The 27,500-nt window shown below is 37.5% G+C and overlaps 1 protein-coding gene across 4 annotated transcripts in view; it reads left to right on the top strand.

The window, feature by feature from the left end:
- LOC131437285 (uncharacterized) overlaps positions 1-27,500 on the top strand; it is a 402,936-nt gene that overhangs the window by 329,819 nt on the left and 45,617 nt on the right. Inside the window, exon 5 of one of the 4 annotated variants that reach the window (XM_058606534.1) lies at positions 18,268-18,641. The exons of the other annotated variants lie outside the window; for them this stretch is intronic. Within the exon in view, the coding sequence (XP_058462517.1) occupies positions 18,268-18,315 (48 nt within the window). The 3' untranslated portion in view covers positions 18,316-18,641. Of the gene's footprint in view, positions 1-18,267; positions 18,642-27,500 lie in introns of those variants that run through there. 4 annotated transcript variants of the gene reach the window in all.

Raw genomic sequence — 27,500 nt, 5'->3', positions numbered from 1 at the left:
ATATAATAGATTTCAAGGCGCAGAATGAAAGTATTTTAGAAAACATTAATTGATATAACTGAATGCGCAACTTATTACTTAGGATGAAAGTATTTTTGAATACATTAAATAATCGTAGTGAGAGCGCAAATTATTACTTATTTTCAAACTAAAGAATAACATTTTGTAAGGATAGTTTGGAAGGGCGCCTTAAGAATATTTCCAGGGCGCAAAATCACGAGAGGGAAATGGAAAAGGGCGACCCATATAACAGATTTCAACGCGCAGTATAAAAGTATTTTTAAATATATTTAATGATACCAGTGAGGGCGCAAGATTGTATTTGTTTTCGATCTAAATAAATAACATCTTGTAAGGATTATTTGGAAGGGCGCACTAGGAATGATTCTAGGCCGCAGAATCACGGTAAGAGAATTGAAAAAGGCGCCCATATAATTAATTTCAGGGCGCAGGATGAAAGTATTTTAAACACATTAAATAATCGTAGTGAGGGCGCAAATTATTACTTATTTTCAAGCTAAAGAATAATATCTTGTAAGGATAATTTGGAAGCGTGCCTTAGGAATAGTTCCAAGGCTCAAAATCACAAGAGGAAAATGGAAAAGGGCGGCTCATATAATAGATTTCAAGGCGCAGAATGAAAGTATTTTAGAAAACATTAATTGATCCAACTGAATGCGCAACTTATGAATTAGGATGAATGTATTTTTAAATACATTAAATAATCGTAGTGAGCGCTCAAATTATTACTTATTTTCAAACTAAAAAATAACATCTTGTAAGGATAATTTGGAAGGGTGCCTTAGGAATATTTCCTGGGCGCAGAATCACAAGAGGGAAATAGAAAAGGGCTGCCCATATAATAGATTTCTGGGCGCAGGATGAAAGTATTTTAGAAAACAATAATTGATCCAACTGAATGCGCAGCTTATTACTTCTATTTAAAAGATATTTTATTCAGGCCTATTTGCGTACAAGCTTTACGTGGCCGATTTAGCTGAGTTTTTAGATAATTTTTTTTTGTATTGGATCTCGTTGTCACTCTTTTTCTAGGGGGAGAGGAGCTTCCATTTTCCTCCTGCGAGGATTGAGGGGCAGTTTGTTCGTGGTTCGTCTCCTCATCCATTGCCGTGGTATTGTTGTTGATTTCGTTGCTAGTTGCTGTAGATGCGCCTTGTTATACATTGTTTGCAGTTGCTGGTTGGTTGGATGGTAAGCTGTTAACTGCAGCTGGTGTACTTTGTTCTATAGGAGATACGTTGGATGGTTTCGTTGAAGGGGATACTTCCCTGTTGTTGGTGACTGTCACAGGTGTACTGGGGTTGCTTGGGGTTGATGTGAAGGAAGCACCGTTGTCCTTTGGTGTGGTTGTCTCCTTGTCCGGTTTATCACATGGCTTACCGTAGTGAACAGCTTTTTGGCAATATTGACATGTGGCCATCTGATTGTCATAGGTAACAAGTGATTTGCACGGTATTCTTGTATCCTGACCGAATGTCACATAAGAAGGTATAGGCCTCCTCAAGCGCATGCGTAACAAACGTACGCCATTTAGAATACCGGGGAAAAAATTCTTCCACTTTTCTTTTTCGATAGAGAGAATCTCTCCGTATTGAGAATACGTAGTTTTGCGAATACAAGGATCGATGACGCTTGAGGGAAGATCATGCACACTCACTTTTATAGCGCTATCTTCCATATATACTGGAACGTTGTACTTGATATTTTCATGCTCCACATAGTGCACATTATTATTGTCTTTAGCGAATTGAATTGCATTAAACTCTTCATAGAACTGGATATGAACATCATTATTGGTCTTATTGCATTGAAGTAAATGCACACGTTTAATGTCAAGATGCATTTGCTCCTTAAGCAAACCTTCAAGTTCTCGTATCGAAGGTCGAATTTTGCACTGTCTGAAGTCAACAATAATTGTATTCTTTCGTACCGACGGTAGCTTTTGTTCGTTTGGTTCACTCATTTTCGAGGTCTATTGTTCACTACACAATACTGTAGTTGGTTTCTTCTGTCCCCAACGTAAGCGGTTTTGTTTTATCGACTGACTTGGATGAGATGTAAACCCGAACTGGCAGCTTATTACTTATTTTTAAATACATTAAATGATCCAACTGAGGGCGCAACTTATTACCTCTTTTCAAGATTAATATATAACATCTCGTAAGGATAATTTTGAAGGGCACAATAGGAATGATCCTAGGGAACAGAATAAGAGAGAATTGAAAACGTGCGCCCATAAAATTATTTCAAGGGCGCAGGATGAAAGTATTTTAACCCTCAGGGTACGGACTGGGTTACCGTAACCCGAGCGAAATTTGAAAGAAGCGCCATACGAGGAGAAGTCGGCGAGGGGGGTCCGGACCAGGGGGGGAAAAACTTATAGGTACACACTATTAGAGGCCCAAGCGGCAGAGTCAGTCTCCGCTTTGTGTCCGAGCTAGACACATATAAACATTGTGCTCGGGTGTGGTACACCCAGTCCGTATCGAACGTTACAAAATCCAAAATTTTCAAAAAAATTAAGTTTTAATTTTCGTCTGTTTGCCGCTGAGGAATAAAAAGGTAAGTAAGAATACGTACTCTTTACTTAATTTTGTAGATTCTAACTTCAAAATAACGCGTTGTACATGGTGTAAGCGAAGTATTGTAGTAGATCTCAATCACTTGAACGTACGTCTTATATCGAAATCTTTGCTGCTCGTAGTGAATTATAACTCATTAAATTTTGTTTCTTGTAATTTTTTGTTAAAGAACACGCATTAAAAACATGGCAACGCGTCGAATCACTCGAAGCGTTGCTGCTTTGGAGGAGTTGTACAAGGAAAACGAGGAGGACAGCGTTACAGAGAATGACAGTGACACCGACGACGCCGTAGGTGCGGAAGAGGAAAGTTCTCACGATTCTGAAACAGACGCAGAATCTGAAGGAGAGCCATTGTCAGGCGAAGAAGAAGCAGCTGCTCCGAGAGGCTGATACTACTCAACAATATCTGAGAAACAATTTTTTTACGCTCGAAGTAATTAATTTTAACCTTTATCATCATAAATCAACGAAACAACGTTTTTTCGCTAACTCGAAAAAACGCGTATTTTCATTTTTCAAAAAAAATATAGTTTTTGGAATAAATCAAAAAACCGTTATGGACATTTGTAAAAACTACTTTTTACCTTTCAAATGCGAGTTATACAATGTTAATATTTTTTTTTTCAAAAAGTTACAGCATTTTGAAAAAAAAACGTTTCTTACAAAAAAAATTCAAGACCCGTTCACATTTTTCATTATAATTTTTTTTCAATCAATTAAATGATTAATCTGACAACTCTATTGTATTTTTGAGACAATTTCACACAAAATTAAAAAAAATTATTCAAATTGACAAAGTACAGCTCGATATACACCCAATCAAAGTCGCCGGGTTAGGCTAACCCTGTCCGTACTGAACGTAACTTTTTTATAGTCCGTACCCTGAGGGTTAAATACATTAAACAATCCCAGTGAGGGTGCAAGTTTTTCTTTGTTTTCAAGCAAAATAAATAACATCTTGTAAGGATAATTTGGAAGGGCGCACTAGGAATGATTATATTGCGCAGAATCACGGTAAGAGAATTGAAAACGGCGCCCATATAATTAATTCCAGGGCGCAGGATGAAAGTATTTCAAATACATTATATAATCGTAGTGAGGGCCCAAATTATTACTTATATTCAAGCTAAAAAATAACATCTTGTAAAGATAACTTGGAAGAGTGCCTTAGGAATAGTTCCAGGGCGCAAAATCATGAGAGGAAAATGGAAAAGGGCGCAAGATTTTATTTGCTTTCAAGCTTAATATATGTATAACATCTTTTAAGGATAATTTAGAAGTGCGCACTAGGAATGATTCTAGGGCGCAGAATCACGGTAAGAGAATTGAGAAGGGCGCAGGATGAAAGTATTTTAAATACATTGAATAATCCCAGTGAGGGCGCAAGTTTTAATTTTTTTTTCAAGCTAAATAAATAACATCTTGAAAGGATAATTTGGAAGGGCGCACTAGGAATGATTATAGGGCGCAGAATCACTGTAAGGGAATTTAAAAGAGCGCCCATAAAATGAATTCCATTGTGCAGGATGAAAGTATTTTAAATACCTTAAATAATCGAAATGAGGGCGCAAATTATTACTTATTTTCAAGCTAAAAAATAACATCTTGTAAGGGTAATTTGGAAGGGTGCTTTATAAATAATTCCCGGGTGCAGGGTGGAAGTATTTAAAAATACTTCAAATGATTCAATTGAGGGCGCAAAATCACGGCAGGAGAATTGAAAAGGGCGCTCTTAAAACTCATTCCAGGGTGTATGGTGGAAATCTTTTTAAACACTTTAAACACTTTTATATAATATAATAAAAAACAAAAGAAAGGAGTGAATTAGGATTGACTTCAAGGTGCAAAACGAAATTTGTTTACCTAATACTACAAAGCTTTCGAAAGCATACATAAAGCGCAAATCATTTATTTGTTTTGAGTTATATAAATAGATTCTCGGGAGGAAGCAATGAACAAGTCAGCTTTGAGCAGTGCTGCCTTAACAACAATTTTTGTAACATTTATTATATTCAAACATAAAATATACTAGCGTTTATAACTGTTTGTAATATTCATTAATAGCTTTTAATAGTTTTAAGTTGACCTTATTGAAAAATTAGAAAATAATGAAGTTTTGAATAAGAAATGATGAATTTAAATTTTTTGGACGAGATGAATTATTATAAATACTGACATCTTTTCTTAAAACTCGGCATTGTTTAGTAGAAGGTCGGTATAGTAGAATTAATTACCACATGAATTCAACTGATGGCGATTTCATTGGTATTTTTCAATTTCTTGTATGCTTCTGAGATGAGACTTTATGAAGTTTTATCATTTTTATTAAATACCGACTCAATACATAGTGAGGTGTAATATTTCGATAACATGCACAAAAGCATTTAATTCACTTGTGAAGAAGTATTATTTGACTTCAGACATTATCATCACGAGGAAGACGGAAAACTTATCATTTTTGATATATAGAAAGCTTACTAATACAGAAAGTATTATACGTTATACTTCTAATCATTCACATCAGCATAAAATGGCAGCTTTTCAACATATGATTCATTGAATGCATAACCTAGCCCATGGGAAAAATGCGATAAGAAACGAGAAAAAAATACATTCTCGATATTGGAAAGCTCAATTAGTATTCGAAGCAATTAATTCAAACAATTTTTGATAAAAAGAAAAACTGTTGAAAAACCAATCACTTACTACTTCAACCCAACCATCAGAAAATTTAAAAATAGTTTTAATAGACTTCAGCCATGATATACACATCTGCCCAAAACAAAACTAAAAAGTTTTGGTCTGGTTTTGGTATTCCGTAAGAATAATACTAGGATCTACATCTACATTATTTCCGTAAGAATAATACTAGGATACTTTGAAAAATTCCGGATCATATAAACAAAGCGCACTTCGGAGCAATTAGGTAAGATTATCATTCCAGGTCAAAAATTACTGAACATGCTTAGAAAAGTATGAGCTTACAACGAATCACATTAAAATTTTATGTTAAACATCTAACCGATGGAAACTAAACGTAGCTGAAAGTTTAAGAATATATGTAAATATAAACATTCCAAGTTACCATTTATTTAAATGTAACATATCAAAATGAGTTATCTGTAAGACGTAAAATGATTCACCTGTACTAGTACAACAGAGATAGCGCCGCACTTTCCTCCCACTATTAGTATCTGTGTCAGTTGAAAAATCAAAATCAGAAGCAGATAAATATTCCTATAATATCGAATAGCATACTGAAATCGAAAAGAGATATGGAATTTCTCTAGTTGATAACAAAACTTATTCTTAGTTTAATTTTACTGCCAAATAACGAAAACAAAATTGAAAAGCATAATCAGTAATTGATCTGCTCTGACATTACTCAAAACACCGCGAACAAAGACTAAAAATAGAATGGGCAAAACATCATCAGAAGTTTACATTTCAGTGATTTTATTCGAATCAACGAAAAAAAATCTTCGATGATTGGATGTTTCATAACCGGTTTCGAACTTCGATCTCCCGATTTCAGAATATCTAACACTTTTAACGCTATAGACTATGATAGCCACTTGAAGACACTATGATTTTTTTCAATGATATGACAAGCTGTATTAATTCGAAAAGCTGTTTGCTGGTATTTTCTGTCAATGTACACTCATTTGTGTACAAGACGCGTAGTACGAAATTGCATACATTTAGGCAATTTGAATGGAAAATAATCAATCGCTAAAATATTGATAATGAACTAGAGTACATTGGATTAGAATATTGTGCCGCGTATACGTTACCTGTACCCTGTGAAACTGAGAACTTTCCCAGCATGTATTAAATGACATTTTTATGAATAAAGTTGTCTGTAGATAGATTCTACCGGCATGAGCTCCATCCGTCGTTGCCATTAGTGTATGAATAGATACTGTATTTCATGGATAGTGAAACGTGCCTTTTCAAAATTAGCCATATGGAAGAATGGGCAGAACTTAATCGTGAATATCTCGACTTGTATTAAAGGCAGCAACATAATTCTTTCACCATTTCATCAAAAATATGATCAGGAATTTAGGATAATATTTTGAACAGTGTGAGATAACCACAAACAATTCAAAAATTAAGTTTTATCAAAATTTGAAAAACAACGCGGAAAACTCTTTACTTTCGCTTGGGTTTTTCGCGCAAGGACGACGATTTTGAGATAGTCAGGCACATATCTTCAACTGACTGCTATAAAAGGGGAACCGTGGTCGAAAATCGATCATTTCTTTTCGTGCGTTCGGGGGAAGCAGACGTCGCGGGAGTTAAACCTTCAACCAGCAGCGACGGAGAGTGCACCTTCTGCGTGGTTAAAACCTCAAACGCTCAGGTAGCAACTCTCATTCGCTTTCTGGTCTTCAAGCCGAGACTCTGAGTCTGCTCTTAGTTCTAAATTTAGTTTTTGAACTCAGATCCAGTTCCATTTTCTAGAATTCTTCTGTTCGATTCTTTTTAGAATCATAATAATACTCCCAAAGAATTATGTGACATTTTACTGTACTCTATGCAACCCATTTTAGTAGTCGTGGCGAGAAATCGTCTTCAAGCTTCAGACCTTAGTTCCGTAATATTGGTTTAGAATTCAGAGCCTGCGTGCCGAACTGGATTCTGGAAAAAGATTCCGGAACTGATTTAAGTTTCGAAATTGTAGTCTACTAAAATCCAACTGAATTCTGGGTCTGTTCTAAGTTCTGAATCTAGTTCTTGAGCTTAGATCCAGTTCCTTATTCCAGAATTCTTCAAATCGGTTCTTTTGTCCTGAATACGACTTACTTTACTATGGGGCGCCTTTTCAAAATTTACCCTGTACAAGAAAGGGCAGAACTTTACCACGAATATCTTTTGATGTACTTAACCCAACAACATGTTTTTTTCTTCAAGCTATCGATAATATGATTAGGAATTCGTAATTAAATATTCAACAGCATGGAAAAAACCTAAAAATAATTGAAAAACAAAGTTTTCTAAAACTTTTGAAAAAAATTCATCACGCTCGCTTGCCTTTTTCGCATCCGGACGACGGTTTTGAGGTAGTTAGGCACATATAAGAATCTGCTGAACAAATAGAGAAGGAAATTTTTGAATAAAAACTGTTCATTTCTTTTATTGCTACAGACGAAACCGGATGTCGAGGTGAGGTTCTCCCACCAACATCAGTAAGAACAAACCAAGTATAAAGCGTCTCATTTGGACATCGGCAGTCAGGAGGAGCAGTCGGCAGTGAAAGTAGACCTTTTGCGTGGTGTAAAGGTGATAATGCTCGGCTTTGCCTAATTACGTCCTCCTGGACCGAGTTCGTTTACCTGTTAGCCTTTTTGTGCCGTGGGTCATGAACTGCACCAATTGCAAACAATTGGGACATACAGCATCCAATTGTTGCAATAAATCCCGGTGTATCAAATGTGGAGGGAGTCATGCGGATAACTCCTGCAGTGGAGACAATGAAAAGTGTCTCTACTGAAAGGAGGGGCCGCATGACCTCTCTGATTGTCCCGCGTACAAGTTGCGCAAAGACAAGATGAGGCGTTCACTTAAGCAACATTCGAAGCATTCCTTTGCTGAAATTTTGAAAAGTGCTACGTCCCCAGTTAATGTTTTCGCTTGTTTGTCAGCCGACGAGAGCGATGCTGATGATCTCCTTGAAAATACATCTTCGGCGGTCCCTCATAGGTTCAGAAAGAGAAGAAATAAATCTTCTAGTAAGCTCCCTAGTAAGGGTTCGAAGGTGGTGGGTCCCAAAATATTAAAACAACTTTAAGTGCCTATTTTTTACCTGGAGCTTTTAGTGGAATGTATTCAACAGTTTCACTTTTTCTGTACCATTTAATTCCACTATTTCACTGTCACGTTATTACACTTTCACAAAGTCACTCTACTTTAATGAAGCATAACAAACGTTACAATACAGATACGCGTATTTCGGAATGTTACTTACATCCTTCTTCAGTGTATCGGTTTTATAAGTTTGTTTGAAAGAATGTTGTAATGCTGCTCCTTTTATACGAAATGTCTTATTGTCAACGGGTAAAAACGGGAAGAAACAGGTAGTAACAGACGGGTAAAACGGTAGTTTGATTGTCAGCGGAGGGCAACAAACTGAGAAGTGGGATATTAAGGGATTAAGTATTACCTGAATCTATTTGTATCTTATGTGTCGGTAATAGCTTGAATAGCCAGGAGGGCTTATTTCCTTGGTCACGATTCAATAAAGAAATGGAGTTATTTTTGAAGATTTCTAAACTTTCAGCTGTGTCTAATTTCCATGGGTTGGAAATTTGTCTTATGATTTTTATGTCGTTGGTAGTGAGTTCATGATCTTCAGAAAAGGCATGTTCAGCTACTTTTGACTTGAAATGATGTGGTAGTCCTTTCTCTAATTCTTTAGATGCTTTCGCTATTTCAGCGACGTGCTCTTTGAAACGAATGTCTAGAGTTCTCTTTGTTTGTCCAATATATATTTTATCACAATGAGAACACGAGATTTTGTATACCTCAGATTTTTTCAAATTATCCGTAGGATCTTTTGTAGAACCTAGTAAATTTTTCAATTGACAGTTCATGCTGCTGAATACTAAATCCAAACCAAATTTATTTAGTTTTGATTTCAAAGGATGTGCGATGTTTGGATTGAAGTCTACCGATATTCTTTTTAAATTTTCCGATGGGGGAGACAGAGTTGTAAGTGATTGTTTTTTCAACAATCTTAATTTTTTGTCGAGGATTGTTTGAATTGAACGCTCCGGATATCCATTGAGCTTTCCAATTTCGAAAATAAAGTTTTTCTCTTTTATTGCAGCATCTCTCTTAAGGGGTAAGGTCAGCATTATGTGAATCATATGGTGGAAAGCTGCCATTTTGTGTTGGTGGGAATGATTAGAAATATTTGGTATGACCCGATCTGTGTTGGTTGGCTTCCTGTATATCTCGAAATTTAAGGTTTTTGCCTCTCTGATAATGAGGATATCTAAGAAAGGTAAACTGTTGTCTTTCTCCTCCTCATAGGTGAATTTAATGTTTTTATGTAAGTTATTAATCATTCGTAAGAAAGTTGATAAATCATTGCGTTTGATGATACAGAATATATCATCAACGTTTGAAAAACCAGCGATTAGGTAATAATCCCTGGTTTTTCAAAAGTTCTTCAAGATTTGCCATAAACAACTCGCATAAAAACGGGGAGAGCGGATTACCCATTGGTGCCCCTTGTAACTGTTTATAAAATCCGCCTCTGAATTTGAAGTAATTTACATCCATACAAAGCCGAGTTAGGTTCAGATATGACCTTACTTTGCTTTTCCATAAATTGTTACTATGTTGTTGAAGTAACCAATCTAATAATTGAGTCTTTCACCGGGACACTTGGGAATAAGGCGGTTACATCGAATGACACCATTATTTCGTCTTCTTCGATTTCACCAGAGTTTTGAAGTTGACTCGTAAATTCTTGTGTGTTGGGGACTGATCTACTGAAAAATTTTTTTGGCATAGAATAGAATTCTTTTACTAGCCATTTGGCGATTTTTTGGGGTAGGGGCTCCCACTGAAGAAATAATTTCCCTTATTTCGTTACCAGGTTTGTGAACCTTTGGTAGTCCTTTGATTTTGGGTAAAGAAGGGTTAGGAACTTTGAGGTGATTGAGGTTGATATCGAAGTTTGGATTACATTCGAGAAGAGTTTTATCCACTTTTTTGATAATTTCAGGAAGGGGATCGGTTCTTTGTTTCCTATAAGGACCGTCATTAATCTTTTGGGTTATCAAGTCGTCATAATCTTGTTTGTCCATAATAACTACTTTATTTCCCTTATCAGCCTTTACATAAAAAACAGGCTTTTCTCGCAATTGTTTCACTAGTTCTTTTTCATCAATGGTTTGCTGATTATTCAAAGAAGTATTTTTAATGACGTCAGCTACGATAGTTCTGGCGTCATTAATTTGAGGAAACGAAAGATCACAGTTATTTAAACCTGTTTCTATGTCTATAATAACTTGTTCAAGATTTACTTTTGAAGAAATTGCATAATTTAAACCAAGATTTAGAAGATTAGTTTGTTCATTGGTAAAATTTTGAGATGAACGATTTACAAGAAAATCCTCCAAAAATTGTACTGGAGGTTTTGGGGGACGGTCTGAAAGATTTTTGGAACGTAAATTTTCGAATTTCTTATGAAGAAGAATTCGTTTGCGTTCAGATTCACAATGTTCTGCAATTTTTACTTTGTTTAGAAAAGTTTCGAAGCCTTGGGAATATTGTTTCGCTAGTTTCAAGTGAAGGTTATAGCATTCCAAAGTTAAATGGCAGCTTTCCACCATATGATTCACAGAATGCTGCCCTTACCCCTTAAGAGAGATGCTGCAATAAAAGAGAAAAACTTTATTTTCGAAATTGGAAAGCTCAATGGATATCCGGAGCGTTCAATTCAAACAATCCTCGACAAAAAATTAAGATTGTTGAAAAAACAATCACTTACAACTCTGTCTCCCCCATCGGAAAATTTAAAAAGAATATCGGTAGACTTCAATCCAAACATCGCACATCCTTTGAAATCAAAACTAAATAAATTTGGTTTGGATTTAGTATTCAGCAGCATGAACTGTCAATTGAAAAATTTACTAGGTTCTACAAAAGATCCTACGGATAATTTGAAAAAATCTGAGGTATACAAAATCTCGTGTTCTCATTGTGATAAAATATATATTGGACAAACAAAGAGAACTCTAGACATTCGTTTCAAAGAGCACGTCGCTGAAATAGCGAAAGCATCTAAAGAATTAGAGAAAGGACTACCACATCATTTCAAGTCAAAAGTACCTGAACATGCCTTTTCTGAAGATCATGAACTCACTACCAACGACATAAAAATCATAAGACAAATTTCCAACCCATGGAAATTAGACACAGCTGAAAGTTTAGAAATCTTCAAAAATAACTCCATTTCTTTATTGAATCGTGACCAAGGAAATAAGCCCTCCTGGCTATTCAAGCTATTACCGACACATAAGATACAAATAGATTCAGGTAATACTTAATCCCTTAATATCCCACTTCTCCAGTTTGTTGCCCTCCGCTGACAATCAAACTACCGTTTTACCCGTCTGTTACTACCTGTTTCTTCCCGTTTTTACACGTTGACAATAAGACATTTCGTATAAAAGGAGCAGCATTACAGCATTCTTTCAAACAAACTTATAAAACCGATACACTGAAGAAGGATGTAAGTAACATTCCGAAATACGCGTATCTGTATTGTAACGTTTGTTATGCTTCATTAAAGTAGAGTGACTTTGTGAAAGTGTAATAACGTGACAGTGAAATAGTGGAATTAAATGGTACAGAAAAAGTGAAACTGTTGAACTTTAAGTGATGGCAAAAAACCGGAGATAAAAGCTCAACGCCTTGGAAAATTAAATTCCGAGCAAGAATTTCCATCACTTCCTGGGACTTCAAAACCCCCGAAAGTCCTTAAAGATCAGTCGACAAATTTACCAGATACTGGGTTTGTTAAATTCTCTGATATCGTGGACTGGATCATGACTACCTTCAATATTTAAGACCCCTTGAAAAAATTTTAATGGCTTTTATTTTTACAGCTAAAACATTCTTGAAGCAGTTGACTGCAAAATGGCTCCTTCTTTCAGCGATCGTATCCTTCGATGGCTAAGTCACCCACCGAGGTCACGGATACAATCACTGTTATACAGTGGAATTGTAGAAGTATCATTCCAAAAATAGATCCTTTCCAATTTCTAGTAAATAATCTGAAATGTGACGCATTTGCATTGTGCGAAACTTGGCTAACTTCTGAAATACCCTTAAACTTCCACGATTTTAACATTATTCGTCTGGATCGAGATGATCCATATGGAGGAGTACTATTGGGGATCAAAAGGTGCTATTCTTTCTATCGCATTAACATCCCATCGATTCCAGGTATTGAAGTTGTCGCATGTCATGTTACAATCAAAGGTAAGGACCTTTGCATTGCTTCCATCTATATTCTTCCAAGATCCTCGGTTGGTCATCAGCGGCTCAGTGATATCATTGAGCTCCTTCCCACATCGACGTTGGTTTTAGGAGACTTTAACTCGCACGGTACGAGATGGGGTTGTCTTCACGACGATAACAGATCACCTATGATCCATGATATCTGCGACAGCTTCAATATGACAATCTTGAATACGGGAGAAATGACACGAATTCTTGCACCACCAGCAAGACCAATGCGCTGGACTGATCCCTTTGCTTGACATCGCTACGGTTGGACTGCGCGTGACCTATCGTGATTTCAATCGCATACGGATTAAGACCATCGGAGACAATCAATGTGTCGTATGACCTCACACGAGATATTGATTGGAAATGCTATGCAAATTCGATATCTGAGAAACTAGAAACAACACAAGAACTTCCTCCGGAGAAAGAGTACATGTTTTTGGCTGCCTTGATTCTCGACACCGCGACTCAAGCTCAGACGAAACGTGTACCCGGCACGAAAACTAACATCCGACCCCCCCCCAACCCGTGGTGGGACAAAGAGTGCTCAGAATTAAACGCGGAGAGAACTTCGTCATTTATCGAGTTTATGAAAAACGGTCTACCTGATAATTTTAGAAAGTACGCGGAATTAGACGCTATAATGAAAAGCTTGATTAAAGCGAAGAAAAGCGGTTATTGGCGTCGATTCGTAGACGGATTATCCAGAGAAACATCAATGAGCACTCTTTGGAACACAGTCCGACGAAAGCGCAACAAAAACACCACGAACGAAAGTGAGGAGTATTCCAGCCGCTATATATTCGATTTCGTTAAAGAAGTATGTCCTGACTCTGTTCCGGAACAGACGATCATGCTCGTCGCTGTATCAAACAGAAACTAAACATCTTTTTCGATGGTCGAGTTCGCACTTGCGCTTTTATCGTGTAACAAAAATGCTCCGGGGTAAGACAAAATCAAATTCAACTTGTTACAAAATTTACTTGACTCTGCCAAAGGGCACTTATTGAGTTTATTCAATAGGCTTCTTGAGGATAATATTGTCAAACATGACTGGAGACAAGAAAGAGTTATCGCCAATCAAAAACCAGGGAAACCAGCCTCCTATCACAATTCGTATCGGCCGATTGCTATGCTTTCCTGTATCCGAAAATTGTTCGAAAAAATTATTCTGTTTCGTCTAGACAATTGGGTCGAGACAAATGGCTTACTTTCAGATACACAATTTGGTTTGCGCAGGGGTAAAGAAACGAACGATTGTCTTGCGTTGCTCTCAACAGAATTCCAAATGGCATTTGCTTGTAAAGAACTAATGGCATCAGTCTTCTTAGAACTGAAACTGAAAACTGAGCTAGTTGTATTTTCAAGGAAGCGAGAACCAACACAACTACAGCTTCAAGTATGGGGTGAAACCGTAGCTCAGGTCATCACATTTAAATATCTCGAGGTCTGGTTCGACTCCAAAGGCACCTGAGAAAGTCACATTAGGTATCTGGAACAAAAATGCCAGCAGAGAATTAATTTTCTTCGCACAATTACCAGAGCTTGGTGGGTTGCCCATCCAGGAGATCTAATCAGGCTGCACCAAACAACGATATTGTTCGTAATGGAATATGGATGCTTCTGCTTCCGATCCACCGCGAACACCCATTTCATTAAACTGGAAAAAAATCAGTATCGTTGTTTGCGTATTGCCTTAGGTTGCATGCAGTCGACTCATACGATGAGTCTCGAAGTGCTCGCGGGCGTCTTACCGTTGGAAAATCGATTCTGGGATCTCTCATATCGATTGCTTTTCCGATGCAATATCTTGAATCCGATGGTGATTGAAAACTTCGAAAGGCTTGTCGAGCTAAATTCTAAGACCCGATTTATGTCCTTGTATTTTGATAACATGACTCAGAACATTAATCCTTCTTCGTTTGTTTCCAACCGTGCTCATTTCTTGGATACTTCTGATTCTACTGTGTTTTTCGACACATCCATGACAGAAAAGATTCGTGGAATTCCGGATCGCGTACGCCCTCGAGTGGCCCCTAATATCTTTCATAATAAATGTAGAACAGTCATCTGTGAAAAGGTGTTTTACACAGACGGATCAAACGGCTGCTATTTAGTACACCCTCGAGATCATTGAAACCTTGCCCAAAGACCATAACTTCATTGCCACGGACAGTCTAAGTTCAATAGAAGCTCTCCGGGCAATGAAGTCAGGAAAGTATTCCCCATATTTCCTGGGGAAATACGGGAACACTTGCGAACTTTATCTGAACGGTATTAGTCAATATCCCTAGTCTGGGTCCCTTCGTATTGTTTTTTTTTTCCGGGAAATAAACAGGCAGACTCATTGGCTAAGGTGGGTGCATTAGAAGGTGATATTTATGAAATACCAATCTGCTTCAATGAAATTTTTCAGTATCTCTCTTCAGAAAACTCTCGAAAGATGGCAAACTTCATGGAGAAATGGCGAACTAGGACGATGGCTACATTCCAACGAAACCTTGGTTCGGGGGGATGAACGTGAGTCGCTATTTCATTCGTGTTATGTCGCGGCTCATGTCAAATCACTACACTTTCAACGCACATCTCGGCGTGTTGGGCTCGCGGAGAGCGGTCTCTGCACCTGTGGCGACGGCTATCAGGACATCGAGCATGTCGTGTGGTCGTGCGTAGAGCATCGCGACGCCAGGTCGAAGCTACTGGAATCCCTTAGGGCCCGAGGTAGACCGCCTGAGGTTCCGGTTCGGGATGTGTTGGCGAGTCGGGATAGTTCATATATGCTTCTCATATACCATTTCCTCAAACACATTAATATTCAAGTGTAATGTGTTATTCCTCACTCAGAAAGTATAATCTCCACCTACAGGTTCGACACTAACATCCGCTCGATTCTCTCGATCCCCGTTCCTGTCCACCATCTTCATTGAAACTAACTAGATCTTTTTTTTGTCACTAACTTTTCCGTTCCCGCTTTCTCAGTCTCTTCACCATCTCGATGCAACTAATTAGATCTCTGTAGTTTTCAGACATTTTGTTTCCATACCCCCTTTTTACCTCGCTTTCTAAAATATTTTCTTTTTTTCATTCTCTTCCGTAACATCACCATCATCGCCCACGGAAGACCGCTCCAGTCGAAGACCAGCATGCGGGCCACCCGCCGGGCCTTCGTAGCCTGAGGGTGTTTCCCGCGGACCCACACGGACCGAATCATACGGCCAACATAGATACTTACCAACGCCATCTGGAAGACTCACTGCCGATCGCCAGCTGAAAGATGGATTTTCTAGAACGCGAGAAGACATAGTCTAATGATACTCTTCTAATTTTAAGTTAGTCGTTAGTTAAGGTTAAAAAATACCCTCGGCATCTTAGAGCTTAAGCAGTGTTCCTAAAATTATATTATACAATTGAATAAAAAAAAGCATTTTTGTCGTCATTTGACAATTTATACAGTAGAAATATCTGAAAATACGTTCATCAAAATTTGTGATTTTACATCTTATAAGATGCGCATAAATGGAGCGTCATGTTTCAAACTAATTTATATGCAAAAACATGTAGAATTGTGTGATTTGAAAATTACATGGCTTGAAAACGAATGAAATAAAAAACGAAATGTCGATAGCAACTGCGCGAGACTTCAACAAAGAAGCTGATACCTCTACACGCATACAGCGTCACTTGGTAGCCAAATGCAATTTACATTAGAAGCTAGTAAAATTCTGCAGGAGTGGAATATTGCGTCAATTGACATGCTAAGTTGTTATAAATCGTATCGTTTGTAGAATTATGCCACCTGTAAAAATTACAATTTTTTTCTGTGTTAATAAAATGGAATCTCAATGCTTACACAAACAGTGAAAACAGAAATCTGCATTAGACGCAATTTCCCATTAAATGTAACATAAATTTTAAAAAAATCTATTCACAGATGAATATTAAATTTGCTGCCGTTAAATTTTTTATACAAAGTAAACTTTTAAATAGATAATTCTCATTTTTCTTTCTATCAATTGTATTTTCCATCATGATTGATTGAAATTAACATGTCTAGCGCGTAAATTTCACTTACCACTTCCACACGAGGAACTAGTACGACTGTATGAATTTATATATATATATATATATATATATATATATATATATATATATATATATATATATATATATATATATATATATATATATATATATATATATATATATATATATATATATATATATATACTGTATGAATTTATATATATATACTTGATAGTCGACTGAGCCACAGAAGCACATATCTGCTTGGCTGGTAAATCGTGCATAAATTCATACAGTCTCACTTGCTAGGCGAGTGGAAATTACTATCGGAACCAGTAAATTTCTGTATGAATGGAATATTGCATCATTTGAGAAGTTAAGTAGCTATGAATTGTATCGTTTGTAGAATTATGTATCTTGTAAAATTTATAATTTCTTTCTGTGTAGTTTTGAAGAAGTAGATTTTGAACTTTATCTCAAAATCACACAATCAGAACTATTATTTGAAAGAATAATAAATACATAAAATGGAAATCACAACACCTGGGTTTGGTTGATTTGTGTGGCAATTATAAAGCTTCAGAAAACATACAAAAGAGTTAAAAATGAGTTGTTGAGGAAAATACAGCGCCACGCTCGCAACATATAAGTCTGACACTAGAACTATATAACTGTTGTATTGTAACGAGTACAGATTAGAATATATATATATATTAAATCATTAACCTACTAACTAATATTTACAAAAAAAAAAATATATATATATATATATATATATATATATATATATATATATATATATATATATATATATATATATTTATATATATATATATATATATATATATATATATATATATATATATATATATATATATATATATATATATATATTTTTTTTTTTTTTTGTAAATATTAGTTAGTAGGTTAATGATTTATAATAATAATGTTTATAGATTCTTGTATTAAAATTTAATATGATATGATAAATATACGAAACGATATTAAAAGAGGTTCACAAAATCGAATCACCCCGTTATGACGAAAAGCTCTAAGTAAGAGATTTGCCATAAGACACACCAGCTGATCTGCCGCCGTTAATCTTTCGAGAGAATGCTCTGTTTCGCTCTGATGACTGGTCTGGCGGTGGATTGGTTCGATTGCGGTCGTTCGCAGCAACGAGATGCGATCATGCGACTGGGGAAGTTCGGGATGATCAATGCAAATTCGGAACTGTCGCTATTATCCACTTCGTGGAAAATACGCCAGATCTGCTAACGAAGATGTACAAACCGCGGTTATTCTGAGGATTCTCAAAGCCCAATAAACCACTTCGAACTTATCAGTGGAAGAGGCAAGAGTGGTTCGATTTTAGTTCGCGCCGTGTTGTGTTAAGTTTGGTAAATTTATATGTAACTTGACATTCTTCATCAAAATGTAAATTTGTTCCTTTCTCAAACAGAATAGAAACTCAGTTAGATTCCCTATCGTTTAATTTGGCGATTCGCGTGTGTGTTGAAACCAAGAAATCAAGGTAAACTCACAAATGTTGACTCTACCAAGGTGCACGTGCTTATGCGTTTTCTGTGCAATGGCAATTTCTTTCACAGGTTTGTGGCTACCGTCGAAGTACCCGACACATCACTCCCGTACATTAGAGACTGCTCTTGACCCCACGATCTGTCTCAAGGTTTGGTCCCGGCGATACACTGGACCGGAAGAAAAAAGCATCCGTCAATCTTGCGCCTTGGCAGGGTTAGTAGACAACCATCACTGCAGTTATCAACGCTGTTAAGTTTTCTTGTGAAGATCTGAAAACTCGATGGCAGTATCCCGGCGTCGTAAGTCCACAAATCGGCGGAGGAGACCAGCATCGCCCGTTCAGCTCGATCGAGGGAAGCGCACTCGTCGTAGCATCGCGTCGCATCGTCAGCATTATCATCGTCATCATCAGCAGCAGCAGTCTCCCGCCAACACGTAAATATTAGGTCGTGAGTACAATATATATTTGTTGTGAAGTCCATGCGCATGGGGTCACTAATGGCGGCCTTACCCTACCGTCTAATTTGCATATCGATATATATATATATATATATATATATATATATATATATATATATATATATATATATATATATATATATATATATATATATATATATATATATATATATATATATATATATATATATATATATATATATATATAATATTTAAAGAAATTGCCAAGTGATTTTGCACAATGGAGATAAGAGGCACACGAGTGAGGTGAACAATGAACACCGAAAGCACACACCGCAGATCATAAATAAATCACCAGCTAAGATAGATGAGGGAAAGGATGAAAATAGCTAGCTAGCGCAGAATAGAGAGTGATCGGGGAACCCGATAGAGGCCAATAAATGTCGGATTCTGTGATTTTTCTTCTTTGATAAGAACAACATTATTATGAACAGTAAATCATAATATCCATAAACTGATATTTATTTATTTATTTACTTGCATGTTTATATATTTTCGTTCATTTATTGTATTGTTATTTACACATTTATTTATTGCATAAAATATTTACATTATATCATTACATTTTTTTTATTAAACACTTATAAAAATTATTAATCCTACATATAACACTGGGAAAACCAGCACCACATAAGACCCGTCTGTGAAGTTGCGGAGAAGAAAAACAACAACAGTCAGCATCGTATGCTACCATGATCGTATTTACAACCAGATTTTTCGGAACTAGAACAGGATACTGATTCCAGCGGAAATGACTCTGAACAACACGAACAGACGTGAAGCAAAAGCAGGGCGGATGATTCCCCCCAACGTAGACTGCAGCACAGGAGACGAAATGAGGGGCAGGGACGAGTAGAAAAACGGAAGTTGCGTTTCACAGGTGAGTCAAGCTCCACGACGGTAGAAAACTTTCTTTACAAGGCATGAAAGTTGGCCGAACAGGAAGGAGTCTCGAAGAAAACACTACTGCGAGACATACACATGCTACTCGAAGGATCGGCAGCGGACTGATTCTTCACATACGTCGACGAGTTAGACACATGGGAGGCTTTCGAAACCAGCATCACCTACCGCTTTGGAAATCCTAACAAAGATCAGTGGATAAGGTCTAGGATACAATAACGAAAACAGCTACGAGGGGAACAATTCGTTGCCTTCGTATCTGAAATAGATAAATTGAACCGCATGTTATCCAAACCACTATCAAGACGGAGGAAATTCGAAGTGATTTGGGTTAACATGCGACAACACTACAGGTCAAAAATCTCTATCGTAGAAGTTAACGATTTGCAACACCTGATCATGCTTAATCATCGCATTGATACTGCGAATCACAGATGCAACATCCAGCAAATGACAACTTAGTTCGAAGACCAATCAATCAAATCGAAGCAAAAGACAGCGAATTTGATAGTAAGCATTCAGCTCCACTAAACGTGATAGGAAGCCGCATCGATAGAAACCTAAGAGGGCCACAGCCCAAGGCAGCCTGGAGAACAGCAACAAACCTACGGGATTAGACCCAATCAAGAATCTGTCCCTATGACGTGTTGGAATTGTCAAGACGAGGGACACGGATGGCGACAGTGCAAGAAGCGAAGACTGATTTTCTGCTACGGTTGCGGCAGTATGGGACGTACAAGCCGTAACTGCGAACGGTGCTCAGGTCCCAAAACAGAACGAGTACAGAAGGGAAACGAATAGAGAGGTAGGAGGCAGGGAATTCGAGCACCCCGGTGAAAAACGCAATTAAACACAACCTATACTACGATCCACTATTACAGGTTTACCACGTTAAAATTCGAGCAAGTAGATGCCCACATCTTAAAGTAAAAGTATTTGAGACGGAACTCGAAGCCCTTTTAGATTCCGAGGCAGGGATCAGTGTACTAAACTTATCAGAACTAGTTGAAAGATACGGTTTAAAAATACAGCCAGCTTCGATTCGAGTTTCCACTGCGAATGGAACGAATCACAGGTGTCTCGGACTGCTCAATTTTCCGTTTACCTTTAAAGAGATAACAAAGGTAATTCAAACGATTGTGGTACCTGAAATATCGAAGAAATTGATATTGGGAGCAGACTTTTGGGATTCATTCAAGATAAGGCCTATGATTGACTTGGGGAGAGGACCAGAAGAATTAGAATTAATTAAACCAGAGCTAGAACCGTTGATATGCTTTACCATCGAACCGGGGAACACTTTACCAAAGGGTGATAAAACAGAAGAGTTTAACGAAACCTTCGGCATTCCGATATACGAAGGACCAACCGATTCAACGCCAAATCCGGACAATATAGAAACGGAACATGATGCCAAATCCGAACAATATAGAAACGGAACATGACCTTACAACGGAGCAACACAAAAAACTGGCCAATTCTGTAAGAAGTTTCGCTCTGACTTCCACGGGGAAACTGGGAAGAACACACCTAATAGAACATGAGATAAAGCTACAAGACGGGGCGGTTCCTCGCAATCTACCTATGTACAGATGTTCTCCGTACATTCAGGAAGCAGTGAAAGCGGAGGTGGAACGGTTCAAGATGTTGGATACAGTCGAAGAGTGTTATTCAGAATGGACTAATCCCCTCGTACCAGTATTAAAAAAGAACGGTGAAGGAGTTTTCCGGTTCAAAGTCCTTCCGTTTGGATTAGTGAGTTCTCCATTTACTATGTCACGACTGATGGCCAAAGCATTGGGCTCGGATTCAGAACCAAGGATTTTCGTTTATCTGGATGACATAGTCATAGCAACGAAACCATTTCGAGACCATCTAAAACTACTAAGTATTGTGGCGGAGAGACTCCAGAAGGCAGGCCTAACTATTTCACTCGATAAATCAAGATTTTGTCGGAAACAGGTCATGTACTTAGGTTATCTCCTAAATGAAAACGGTGTGACAATAGACAGCAGTCACATTCAACCCATTCTAGACTATGCCCGCCCCAAGAGCCAACAAGACATTCGAAGACTAATGGGGTTATCAGGGTTTTACCAGCGCTTCATCAACAGCTACAGCAGAATTACGGCCCCGATCACCGACTTGCTAACAAAAGAGAACCGGCGCTTCACTTGGACAAGAGAAGCCGAAGAAGGCTTTAACGAATTGAAGTCGGTCTTAACATCTGCGCCGATACTAGGAAATCCAGACTTTTCGAGTGTATTGGTTTTAAACACGTTAACAAATTTAGGGAACACCCCGACACGGAAGAGCGTTTTCTTCGCGACAACAAAGAAAACCGAAAGAGATCGCGAAACGTATGTAAATAATCGTTGTAAGGATATATTGCAAATAGTAGTTTAGTTTGTTAGTCCTTAGCTCCTAGCACTTACGATAGTATTAGTATTTAGTTTTAGGGTTAGTTTCATATAAAACTCACGGTTCTCCAAACACAGTTTTTTTTCTTCGAATGGAATGTTTGCCAATCGCAGAAGAGTCAATCAGTTTACTGGCATACTCCCAGCCTTCTGTGGAGGTACTTGTCCATCCATGCACAACTTGCATTTAAACGGCAAAAGTTCCCTTCGTAAACAAAACACAAAATTAGTTTTCGTTTATAAATAGATATCTGATTCATTTATCTAGCGCGCAAGTATCCCACGTAGCAACGGCATTAGCGTTCAAGCGGATCGGCAACCGTTTCTCGTATGCTTTCTAATAGTCCTACCCGGTGGTCCATTCCTAGCGGAGCCAACAGCCCATAGAAACAAACGCCTTTTCTGATCGGTTTTTGACATCCTCTAACCCAGATCAATCCACAACATAGTCTACTGCAGGGGTTGATAAGTCGGGAGCGGCATACAGTTTTTTTTAGTTTCGTACTCACGCTAGCGGGTTACCTAGACTGCAAAGTCTAACCTAAAAAAAAGAACAACTTTACACCTAATAAGGAATGAATAATGGTTTTACTCTCCTTATTCGTGCTCTAGCTAATCTATCAGTCGCCGTTTGTTTTCGCCAATTCAACACTATTTCGATCAATTTTCACGATTCCGATCGATTTTTCCGTCGGAATAATCCCGTAGCGCATACACTATCACTAATAGTACTGTTGATGTACCGTCGAATTCCACTATATCACGTCATTACACTCTCACAAAGTCACTATTTCCACAGTCACTATTTTTCCGAAAGTGTATCAAACGTTATAATACAGATACGTATTTCGGAATGCTATTTGCATCCTTCTTCAGTGTATCAACAACAGTTCTATTAGTGAGAATATTCTACTAACAGCTCAAACAGAAATTTAGTGGCATACACTATGTTTTTTCTTCACTTTGCTTCCCTTCCTTTACAGATCGAAATCAATTTGGTTAGCAAAAAAACTATAAGGATCAGCCCCATGGGGTTGTTCGAGCCGTTATGTGGAACAAGGCAACCAAAATTCCGTCACACTTTTGAATCAGCAAATGCACAAGAGTCTGCTTAGATTGATCCTTATTAGGAATCAACACCGAACACGCGAACCCAGAATATAGACTCTATTTATCGTGATTTGTATTTGTTTCGTAGCCGACGAAATTACATCAATAGCCCAAATGTATACAATTAAATGTTTGTACATGCTTGCGATACGGATATCGATATTTAAGCTTCTCTTCACCAAGCTTGTGTTCAAGTTTTGTATGCATGTATATTTCTCATTATCAATCGAGTTCATCTTATATATATAATTTAGAAATTAGTCTTATGCACTCCCCTGGGGTAGTTGTCAATTTCTCAGGCGAAACGACATAACATGGGATTTCATCCAAGCTAGCATGACACAAGATCAGAGCATACCAATAAAAGCTTCAAATCGTTTATGGCACTTTTTGTCTTGCTGTCCAGCAACAACCTGCTTCTAGCAAGCTACGCATAAGACTGAAACGCTAGCTATAATTTCGCTTCTATTTGTAGATTCGCGTGCTTCCAACAGCTTTGCTTTTGTTTCGATTGACCAATCAGAGCGATGCTTTCCCTTTGATATATCGCTTACTCCTTCAAAACCGTCGACTATGGCAGAGAAATCCCGTATGCCGGAGATTTTGTCGTGAATACGACTTACTTTACTATGGGGCGCCTTTTCAAAATTTACCCTCTGAGAGAGTGATAAGTTTTTGATCGTGAATATCTCCTGTTATATCTAACGAATCAACATAATTCTTGCTACATGCCATCGGAAATATGATCACAATTTTATGATAAAACTTTCAGTTGTGTGACATATTCTTAAATAGTTCACAATTAAACTTTTCTGAAATGTTTGGTATAAACGAGTATCAAAGAGGATAATTCATATGGCGCGTTTGCCTTTCTCGTATTTTGAAAGCTCATAGCTCAGTGATCTGAAGAAGGATTTATATAATATAACTACCAATAGAATCGAAAATATTCAACTTGAACGTGTATTACAACAATATTGAAGTTTTTCAATAGTACACTATTGAAAAACCTGTTTGATTTAACCCATGACAGCACCAGCCAATCAGAACGCGAGATGTCTGTATCTATACAAGAGCATCCATATAAAAGTTGAATGGTTCACTTTTCCTATCATTTGCTGAGCAACTCTCCCTGAAACAAGACACACGACAGCAACATCGAGGACCTGTCGTCTCATTGTTTCCCGATATGAATGCACGAGACACCGTCAGCACAATGAAACCGAAAAAGGCAGCCAAAAAGTCCAGCAAGGCCCATTGCCGAAACAAGACACACACGAGAACCATCTCAGATCTCAATATTTCCTACCAAAAGATTCATCAAGATGGGAGTTGAAATAATTTGCACCGTCACTAACACATTCAATTACGAACGGCAATGCGAAAGCGAAAGTGATAATTTTGAACACATCTTTATACTAGTTTACAAATATGCCGTGCGAAACAGAGTTGCCACAGATCAATATGTATTTTTGTCGCGAGTACTTTAGTATGCGGCCGAAAACAAAAATTGTTAGAACAAATGTTTCCACTTGATTTGCGCATTCTACTTTCCAGGCGTATCAGAACTGGCTAAACTTAAACCAATTCTAAATATTTCTTTATCACAGTGATGTGGTCATCCTGAAAAGGACGGGGTTTTCAACGGATGGCCAGCTGCAGATGACGAGGGATGATTTTCGTTGTCATGGGCAGCGTTACCGGTCAACTCCAACACTTCGGCAACCAAGTACTCCATCACTGCCGCCAGATAGACCGATGCACCAGCACTGACACGCTCGGCGTAGTTCCCCTTCCGAGGCAAACGATGGATTCTGCCGCCAACTGGGCACTTCAGACCAGCACGGTTTGAGCGGGACTTTGCCTTGCCCTTAATTGTTCCTCCACAGCTCGACGACCCATTCAGTATTACTGGCTGCCGCTCTGCTAACTCTCTCTTTTATATCGTTTCACTGTTTCCCGTTCTGCGTATAGGAAAGGAATTCTAACAAAGGGGACGTCCTACCGTGCTACAACTAGCACGTATAAAAGGAAATGTGATGTGAGAAATAGCGTCATTTAAGTTAAAGCAGCTACTCTGTACGTACGAGACACCGTCAGAACGATGGCTCCGAAGACAGGTAGAAAAGCAGATTTGTACCGTCACTAACACATTCAATTACGAACGGCAATGCGAAAGCGAAAATGATGATGTTGAACACATCTTTATACTAGTATGGGGTCGTGTGAAAATATGCCTTGCGAAACAGGGTTGCCATATATACAGATTAATCTGTATTATCATTATTATTATTATTATTATTATTATTATCATTATTATTATTATTATTATTATCATTATTATTATTATTATTAGAATCACTCTTGCATACCGAAGATCGTAGATACATTTCAGACCAGGCCATTGCAATTGTCTCGTACTGAAATTTCGAGAAGAATCAGATATCTTCGAACTTCATAGCTTCAATAAAAATAAACTACAAATTTGTCGTACCTAGCTTCCTATATTAGCAAATTAAAAAGGAATTGTTTCAAGTTTGGAATATATAGTTGTAGAATAGTAGCTGTTTAATGTAACTAATCTGTACTTTAATGTAGGTGTATCGCTTCAAATTCTATTAGTGAAAAAGAGGAAAGCTTGCACAATTCATACAATCAATCAACTAACTGATATTCGGAAAAGTGATGGGAGCGTGTCAGTTTTTTCGTATTCACGACATCCAGTTATGTCTCTTACATTACTCACCCGCCTTTTTTGCAGCCAAAATAGGACACTGCTAGCTATTAATCAACATTTCAATGACATACAATTAAAAATACATGGCTATGAACATTCAAATCAATACGTAGAATTATTTCCAGTCAAATGGTGACATAATATTAATAATTGATACAAAATTGACTGAGCTGTAATTGTTCAAAACCTGACCACATTTCTGCGTGTATTTTTCTTGAGTTTCTAGTTTGCACCGCTATATAGAAAACAAAAATGTGTTCCACATTAAAAAAGTCTCACTACCACTGTACCTTTTTCCTCAACCGCTCTGTACTTTTTGTTGCTAAACTGTGCTCGATTTCAAAAATCTGTGAAAATCTATGATTTATTCCATAATCTGTGATTATTTTCAAAATTCTATGTCATTTTTAAAAACTGTGCAGAAAATTGAAAATCTGTGAAACACAGATTAATCTGTGAACCTGGCGTCCCTGCGTTTGACGTTTCGTTAAGATGGGACAGAACTTGTAAGAATGATATACCGGCTCGCGTTCTGACAGAGCGCGTAGTTGGATTCTAGGGTGTATAGAGTATGTGAGGGGTGCATGAATGAGTTTGTTTTCGTGTAATTATGTTCTTGAAGAATTTTTCATTATCGGGTAAAATGCGGTGGGTAAAATTAAATTCTTCTAAGGAAAAACTTTTCGTTTCGAGGTCGCAATAAGCAAAAATCGCGGAGTCCTTACTCTGTGGAGCGAATTGCGGATAGAAACAATTTATTTATTTTTGTGAGGAGAGTTTGGGTCCTATAATCTCGCTATGTGCTGGGGGCAGGACGGCAAACTGGACTCACGGTTTTCGTGTTTCACATAGGTGAATAATTTCGTGAATATCATTTTCGTTAATCGGTACGCCCAGGTGTAGAAAATAATATTCCAGTCGTTTATTTGTGTGCTCTCTCAAGGTTCGTCGAGTTGAAGCCAGTTATGTGTAGTGTGTCTTATAAATGTTGGTTAGAATGGGACGTATGATTGAGAAGTGTAAATGGAGTTCGTCAGTCATCAAAAAAGTAATGTTCAACGATCTTTCTCGTTTTGGTCATCGCATTAATAGACTACTTATAGTTGTAGTTTTTTTCTTTTGGCCTTTGAAGTCATAGTTCAGAAATTTTTAATAAATTTTCGCTAAAGACTGGAGACGAAAGTTGATGATAGTCAGTAGCAGGCCTTATCCGTGATGGTTAAGGTACTGGAAATAAAGAAGGAGCCAACATCGTTGGCGTTGACCATATTGACCCCGGAAGTTTCCAATAATTTTTTTGAATGAGACTTATATGGCCTACGAAAATTTGATTGGATTTCTAATTCCAATAAAATTTTCGTATTTTTAGGGGGAATGATGTAACGAGCACAGAATTAGAATGTATATTTTTGTAAATAATAGTTAGTAGGTTCATGCTTTTTAATAATAATGTTTATAGATTCTTGAATTGAAATTCAATATAATAGAATAAATATACTAAACGATATTAAAAGAGGTTCACAAAATCGAATCACCCCGTTATGATGAAAAGCTCTAAGTAAGAGATTTGCCATAAGACACAGCAGCTGATTTCCCGCCGTTCTTGGTACGCGCCAATTGCGTTCTGCTTTGCCTAGCATCGCAGCCGATG

This window comes from Malaya genurostris, chromosome 3, assembly GCF_030247185.1.
Source record: "Malaya genurostris strain Urasoe2022 chromosome 3, Malgen_1.1, whole genome shotgun sequence".
Lineage (NCBI taxonomy): Eukaryota > Metazoa > Arthropoda > Insecta > Diptera > Culicidae > Malaya > Malaya genurostris.
Note: the sequence above shows the minus strand (reverse complement) of the source record. Positions and strands in the feature narration are given on the sequence as shown.